We start from the raw sequence: 8589 nt of genomic DNA, 5'->3' as shown, positions 1-8589 counted from the left end.
TTACTGTTTTATAAAATAATTTCTTAACACAAAAGTTTTTTTTATTTTTAATTTTTTATAATATAAAATTATTTCATAAAGTTGCTTTAAGAAGCAGTAAGAAAATCATCCCAAACGAAGCCTTATTTTGAGTGCAAACCTCAGCAAAGAGGATTTCAATAACACAGGACAGTGGCTTCAAGCTCTTAGATGCCTTGGCTTACCTAATAGGAATATGATGAAAAGGGTGGAATCAAATTTTTGTCTTATGTAGAAAGAGTTTTAGAGAAAATATTTCATTTGAGAATTTGTGAAAGAGAAAGTTAAGGTTTCATTTGGGTCAGCTTTCTTAATGTTTTCTAAAGCAATTTTTTCATATAAAATGTTTAGTTCAACAAAATTTTGTACTAAAAAACTGCTTTAGAAAACAATAAAAAAATCATCTCAAATGAAGCTTAAATTAAATGAATTAACATATGGAAGTGGAAGCAATAATAGAATTTATGTATTTAGGCTTCGTTTGATAGGGTTTTCTTACTGCTTTTTAAAACAACTTTATACTGCAGCAGTTAAAATTTTTGTACTCGAAAATTTCTTTAAGAATCAGTAAAAAAGCCATCCCAAACGAAGTTACTTTAGACATCTGCTTGAGTTAAATACTAAATGCATCATGATAACTTGTATGCCAATGTTTGAAAATAATAGAGATCTAGCCTAATATTATAAGATAGTAATAAGACAACTTAAAAGTTGTAGACCAAGTTTGTCATATTTCTTGTTATTTTCATCCATATTATATCCACCTTTAGGGTTGACCAACTAAGTCATCTTATTATATGTATGAGACTTCCACAACCATCATGTATGGCCTCATATGTTATCTTCAGGTTGTGTCATCTTTATGTGTAAGAGGGCTGTTTTGATTGCCTTCAATAGTTTCCCAAACTTTTCTATGCTGCCTCACTTGCTCAAGTCATAGCTAAATCATGCTAAGCTCATTTAATTTATAACTAGGTTGAACTTGAGTGAAAATTGTTAAACTCGAGCTCGACTAATATGCTATGATATATCCTCAATAAATAATCATGATTGGGCACAAATTTAGTAGCAAAATCAAGTTGGAAACTTCCAAATTTCAATCTAGGACTATCCGAACCCTCATTTTAGCAAACTTATAGTTAAATTGAATGTATCGAAAAGAAGAACCCAACGACACCAAATTCGATTGAATTCGATCCCAAATGGGACCAAATCAAAGACCCAAAGCATATTTGTAAGGTTCAAACTATAAATTGGATACCAAACGAATTCTAAACGTTACATGCTTATAGTCGAATCGTTCCTCATAAAAAAGACTCATTCCTCATAAAAAAGAAGAGGAATAAGAGGGGAAGCTATGAAGAGAAGAAAGAGAGTTCTCTTGCCACCAGACTCATCCTCGACTACTGTTGGACCACCGACCATTGATGGACTATCGTCAGACTTTTACCAGGCCACCGACTGACGCTAGACACTCTCCCAACCATCGACTGATGTCGGACATCTACCCGGCCATCGGTTGATGCCGAACTTCCTCCCGGCCACCGATTGACGCCGAACTTCCCCCCGGCTACCGATTGACGTCGGATTTCTGCTCGACCACCGACTAACGCAAGATTTTCGCCAGGCCACAAACCATAATCGGACTCCCCCCCGGACTCCTATCGCCAAACAACGGTCTTTCTAAGCACTATCGTCCGGCGACGAAGCTTAGCGCCAACTACAATTCTTCTAATATCTGTCGGCTGTCGACTATGGTCCTTTTAACCTCCGTCGACATAGAACAACCTTTCATACCACTGTCACCCGTCAACTGCGATCCTTCTGACCTCCGTCGTCAGACAATGATTTTTTAACCACTCTCGCCCACCGACTAAGGTCCTTCCAACATTCGTCTCCAGACAACGGTCTTTCGAACCACTATCTCCTACCGACTACGATCCTTCCGACCTCCATCGTGAGACAACGATCTTTCCAACCTCTGTCACCCGCCGACTACGGTCCTTCTGACCTTTGTCACCCACTAACTACGACCCTTCCAACCTCTGTCACCCGCCGACTATGGTATTAACTACGCCAGAAAACAGTCTTTCTAAATGGTCCTTCCGATCTCCGTCGCCAGACAACGGTCTTTCCAACCACTTTCGCCCGCCGGCTACGGTCCTTCCGACCTTCGTCGCCAGACTAAGGTCTTTCTAACCTCAGTAACCCATCAACTACAGTCCTTCCCCGCGTTTTGAAAACCGGACCGGATCGGCCGGTTCAACCGTGAACTGGTCTGAAGGCCGGTCCAGTTCAGCCTTAAAAACCAGGTGTGCATCAAACCGGGCAGAACCGGCTTGAACTGCCGGTTCAATCGAGAACCGACGAATCGGTCCCGATTTTCTAAAATTGGCCGGTCCAATTTTTTTTTAAATATATTAAATAAATAATAACTTAATCATAAATATAAATATTATATATAATAATATTCATTTTTTAGATTTTTTTTTTTTGAAATTTTACTTTTTAAGTTAATAATATTTTCTTTTTTCTATTTTAAATTTTATATTTAGTTATATATTATAAATAAATAATTTTTATTGTGAGTTTTTTATATACTTTATATTTATAGTTTAAATTAATATAAATTGACAATAATTTATATTAAAGTATATGGTTATTATATTTCATTATTATGTTAATTTTATTAATTTTTATAATAATATATTATTTATTACGTCATGTGGTTCGACTTCGGTTCGATTGAACTGTGAACCTCTTCTTCTTTCGATTCGTTGTCCGGTTCGATTTTCACAACCTTGGTCCTTCCTACATTGTCGTCAGACAATAGTATTTTTTACCACTATCGCCCACCTACTATGGTCCGTCCAACCTCCGTCGCTAGACAACGATTTTTCTTACGATTGTTGCCCACCGATTACTGTCCTTTCGACCTCCGTCGTCGGAATGCGGTGTTTCTGACCTCTGTCACCAAACAACGATCTTTCAGACCACTTTCGACCCCGACTTCATTCCTTCCATCCTTTATCGTCAGATTACGGTCTTTCCAACCTCCTTCACTAAACAACGGTCTTTGTGACCACTATCGCCGCTGACTACGGTCCTTCCGACCTCTGTCGCCAGACTACAGTCCTTTTGACCTCCATCACCAACAACGATCTTTCTGACTATTATCGCCCGCCGACTACGGTCCTTCTGACCTCCGTCGCCAGACTACGATCCTTCTAACCTCTGTCACCCGACTATTACGTTTCCGACCTTCGTCGCCCGTCGACTATAGTTCTGTTGAACAAATAAGCATATCAATACTGATACTTTTAATTCCCATCATGTAATGCACTCTATATAATGTATACTTATTACATCAAGCCAAAGCATTCCCCCCTCAAGGAAGTGCCTTATTTGTAATCGACTGCAAACACTAAGAATTCATTCAAATTGAGTCAGGCCTTGTGATTGAACCCATTTTTTTTAGATTTTCACATAAAAATTCTGATCTCTTATGAACACTACACCCTCTCTTTTATATAATTGTGTTAAATCTTCACACAAAGCTAAGACAATAAATTTTATATTTCTCCATCGCTGCGAATAATCCAAGACACAACATGCACGAACTCAATCTAAAACCTCGAGCTTGACTCTTGTTTTTTTTTAGTTCAATTTCATATGAATGATATTAGGTGGAAATAGCTAGGAATCTCTAATAGAAAGAAATAAATAAAAGAAGCATGTATCTTAGAGAAGAATTCTTCCTCGTCGTTGTCAATTCATCGATCGTCATCGCTCTTAAAAACTTGAAGATTGGGCTCTCGAATATTGGAGTGAAGGCGTGAAGGGAGCATAAATTAGGGTTTGGAAAATGAGAAAAGAATACTCGATTTAGGGAGACTGAAGACATTAGGGAAATACACGAAACTCGATGGGATTCGTGATAATTTGTGTCAAAAAATGCCTCGACAAAATTTGGATTACGACGAGAATTGAACTAACTCAATCTATTGGAAGGGAATCCAAACGGCTCAACCAAATGGCGAAAGATGAGTAAAGTTGGAATCAAGAAAGTGTGACAAGAACCGCTATTAAGCAGATTTAGACCCAATTTGTTAATATTAATCGTGTGACTTGATGGGCCAATGAGCCCGGTTGAACCAAACTCAAATTCTTATAATATATGAGCTATAATCTGAGTTTGAACTCATTGCTCGGTAAATTTGGCTCGCGAACTTGTTCACAAATCGAGTGCAAATCAGCTCAACTCACTTACACCTCTACCTGCCACCTTGAAGACGTATCATCCCTATGATTATTCTAATTACCCTCAAATCTCAAGCACCTCTATAACCTACCTAGTCATCTCTAACTCCATATGTGTCATCTCAATCACCATGCTTGTCACCCTCAAGTTGGAGAAATTATTCTGTGCGGAGGCCGGACACAAAACCCCATCCGGAAACCAACCAGAATGTGCCACGTAGCTTAATCGAGCGGTACTGAGCTGCACCGAGCCACAATACTGAGCAAGGGGTGACGTGGTACATTCTGGTTGGTCTCCAGACGGCGTTCGGCATCCGCACAAAATAATTAATCCTCAAGTTATATTGCCTCCGCCTCCAAAAGATTGGTCATCTTTACTACTCTTAATCACCTCTACAACTTTCTTACTCCACCTCATTCATTGACTCCAGGTCTTGCCATCTCTACATGGGTCAGGAATCAGGAGGTTCAACATACCTGTTCATTATAGCATTTATATGCTTAAGCCATGCTATCTCTACCTCCAAGCCGAGAACCAGTATGGCCACCCTTGTTGCTTTCCATGACTTTCCTGCACTGCTTCACCTGCCACCTTCAAATTAAGATCTCCACTTTCAACCAAGAAAAAAAGAAGCTTAGAGCTATTAAAAAAAGTGCCTGCCAAGATATATGCATGAAGTCAACAAAAATATAACCACGAACCTAGCAACGTTTTCTCTATGAAATCCTGCAAGCTTAATTTCTCTTTTTCACATTTTAAACGTCTTACCAGTTCAAACATGATTTAATTTCATTTTCATAACTATAGCCAAATAATTATACAAATCACATATCATAAAATGAACTTCCCTCAAAATAACTATACCCGAGCCATCTCCAACCGAATGCTAAACCAGCATTTGTTATCCGCAAGCTGCTACACTTGAATGCGAAAACTTGCACCATTCTCACGACGTGAACAGTGCAGGCATCGCACTATTCACAAATGTCATTTTCTTGGTATACCCAAAATATTCTTTTTTGGTATTACGAAATGGAATTTGGTTGGAGATGAGTTAATTCAATTTGAAGTGAAATTTGAGTTTTTCGGTTGGAGATGCCCTTATATTCGACGCAATTGTATGACATTATTTTTTCATGAAACTCATTGGAGGTATGTGTACTGTTATTTTCTTAAAACTTTCCTTCCAGAACTGCATAACCAATACATAAAAATATATAAATATATAGATCCTTACAGTCAGATAAGCGCCTATCAGTATCAAAGCCATTAAAGCTTTCTCACAACTGCTTGGGTCAATCTACATTTAGACAAGTATTAAGGAAAAAGAATAAAAACAAATAGGAGTTGGCTTCATTTATGCCTTTTTATGAAGTGAAAGGGCATACTTGATAAAGTTAGTGCAAGATCCACCAATGTTGATACTCCCAGATATAGAATACCGTTTCAGTATTTCTGAACATTTTCTGGCACTTTCCTTTAACTACCTCCAGATTTGAGAGTGTTACTCAGCCTGCATCAGTAAGATATGCATCAGTTATTCTATAAGATATAAGCTATATAATTTTGATACTAAACGCTGTTCCCACCCTTCTATTGCATCAAACCATACAAAAAAGATAACATCTACTTCTATCATGCATGCATTACATAAGAAACGCAAGAGAAATTATTCTGCTCGGAGGCAGATGCAGAACGCAATCCGAAGACCAATCACAATGCGTCATGTCAGCGGTACCGAGCCGCGGTACCGAGCAAAGGGATGACGTGGAGCATTCTGGTTGGTCTCCGAATAGAGTTCGGCGTCCGCATAGAATAATTAATCCCGATATATATCAAACACATAATTGACGAGTCTAATTAGAAGAATAATAAATACATAAAGGATGTGTGTAACATATATCCATGTTGTGGGTTAAGTGAAATCGCGAAGATGGTAAAGATAGAACTACAAAAGAGTTGAAGACTAATAATAGATTTGTAGTTTTGAAAGAAAATTAATATATGCATTTAACATTTACTAGTTAGATTGCCTCTTTTTCATAATATCATATTTTATTATTTTTAATATTGTGTTCAATATATGTTTGTATCCTATATTTTTAATAATAAAAGCATCCTATATTCATATCTCCATATTCATATTGGTGCATTATAGATCAACCTATGACAATTTCAAAAGTATAATGGATGGATCTAATGATGTTGGTCCCAAAGAAATGATACAAGAAAAATAATTATGACAGCAGAAGTTCATATCAGTAGATTGAAGTACTGTAATGGCGGTTCTATACCAGTCCAAACCCTCAAAGAGCCCTTCTCCTTTGATGGCTGAGGTTTTGAAGATGGCCCATTGACGATTCTTTATCTTGTGAAGTTCTAAAGCCTCGGTTATTGCAGCATCATCAAGTGCTCCCGGAAGATCCTAGAGCCAACAATGGGTAAAGAAACAATAATTAAGAAAAAACGGGAAACATTTGATAATCTATACAACTATTAAAAATGTTGCTCCGGATTTCATTGATATAAAATTGGGGGATTTACATGCAAACCTCTGAATTCTTATATATTCACAAGTATAACACTTATATTTTTATATTTACTTTCATAATCTCTAAATCACATAGAAAAATTACAAATATAAATTTGTTTGAGTGAAATACACATTTTCATATAAATATTTTGATGTGGCTTAAAAACTAGAGAGCAATATTAACTAATATAAATATTTAAAGTTAGATATGTAAATAGATAAAAATTTAATGATATGCATAAATCCCTGTAAAATTTTAACCATTCAATAAATTTATTAATTTCAAAAGTTAGATCTTCATCTTTTTATTCAATCTCATTGAAAAATATTCTCCCTTGCTCAATCAAATAAATAAATAGGATTAGTTTGTTACTTTATTATTTTTCATTAACTTACTATAATAATGCCATGCTTTATCCTTGTTCTTGGGTAAAAAATCAGATTTTTCGGGTAAGAAAATAAAGAGTAATATATTTAAATCAAAGCTTGTCTTTAAATAAATTATTTTAACTTCAATGAAAATTATGAGAATATGATTGACGTTATCACTCTAAAAGAAAATAATTTTTTTTATTTTTATCAGCGTATAAGTAAAACCGAAGTTAAAGAGGCTTTAAAGAAAATGAAGTATGAAAAGACTATTGGACTTAATGATATTCCAACAGAGGGGTGAAAAAACTTACAAGAAGAAGGAATTTTTTGGCTTTAGAAAATTTTAAATATTATTTTGAAGACTAAAAAGATGTCAGATGAGTGGAGCAGAGCAGTGTTTTGATTCTTATTTTTAAGAATAAAGGTAATACACAGGAGTGTGTGAATTATAGAGGAATTAAACTAATGTGCCATATAAAACTTTGGGAAATAGTTATCGAGCATAAGTTACGACGTGATACTAATATTTCTCAAAATCAATTTGGATTCATGTTGGGTAAGTCTAGAATGGAAGCTATACATTTATTGAGAGATTTGATAGAGCTTTATAGTGCAGAATATGGACCATTAAAAGAGAAACATACAATTAAGTTAAGTATCGCAAGGATGAGGATGCTCAGGTGGATGAGTGGCTTTACTCTTAGAGACAGAATGCAAAACGAGCATATACGTGCCTGATAAGATTCGAGAGAGTCACCTTAGATAGTTTGATCATATAAAACATCGAAATTTCGATGACCTGATTAGGAGAGTAGATGTATTAGATTTGACCTATGTTAAGAGAGGTTGAGGTAGACCTAAAAAGACTTGGTTAGAAAATATTAGAAATGACCGATTTTTGTTAGATTTAAATGAGAATTTGACTCTTAATAGGACACAATGGAGAAAAAGGATTCATGTAGCCAACCCCACATAATGGGTTAAAGGCTTGATGTTGTTGTTGTTGTTGTTGTTGATGTTGAAAAATATGATTTATTGCATAATCAGATAATGGCAAATCCAACTAATGACATGATATTTCTAAAACCTAAAGACACAATGCTACACCTCCTATGGAAGGAATTTATCTAAACATCAATAGGCCAAATATGCTAGCAACTTTAAACCTAAACCTTAAATATTTCAAATAATTCAAAACTTTCAATTTAGGAGTATTATAGGTGAAGATCATAATCTCTAAATAGCAAGTTTCTTAGAGATATGCATAGCCTTTAAATACGATGATGTATCATTTGGTGGGTGTTGACCCTAATACTAGTGTCGGATCGAGTCGACCACCGCAGCACACGTGACTAGAGATGGTAGCCGTGCAGCAGCAGCGCCAGGCATGCACCGGACATCAACT

General features: G+C 36.0%; 1 protein-coding gene across 2 annotated transcripts in view; it reads right to left on the bottom strand.

Moving 5' to 3' along the window:
* Positions 1–5432: 5432 nt before the first annotated feature.
* The window catches only part of LOC110101238 (ADP-ribosylation factor 3), a 28234-nt gene continuing 25077 nt past the window's right edge, over positions 5433–8589 (bottom strand). For both annotated transcript variants that reach the window (XM_020829044.2, XM_020829043.2), the window contains 2 exons: positions 6574–6704; positions 5433–5792 (listed from right to left, as the gene is read on the bottom strand). In XM_020829044.2, the coding sequence (XP_020684703.1) occupies positions 5759–5792; positions 6574–6704 (165 nt within the window). In that variant the 3' untranslated portion in view covers positions 5433–5758. The remainder of the gene's footprint in view (positions 5793–6573; positions 6705–8589) is intronic.

The sequence above is a fragment of the Dendrobium catenatum genome, unplaced genomic scaffold, assembly GCF_001605985.2.
Source record: "Dendrobium catenatum unplaced genomic scaffold, ASM160598v2 fragScaff_scaffold_1220, whole genome shotgun sequence".
Classification (NCBI taxonomy): Eukaryota; Viridiplantae; Streptophyta; class Magnoliopsida; order Asparagales; family Orchidaceae; genus Dendrobium; species Dendrobium catenatum.
The sequence above is the reverse complement of the archived record's forward strand: the minus strand, read 5'-3'. Positions and strand labels throughout refer to the sequence as shown.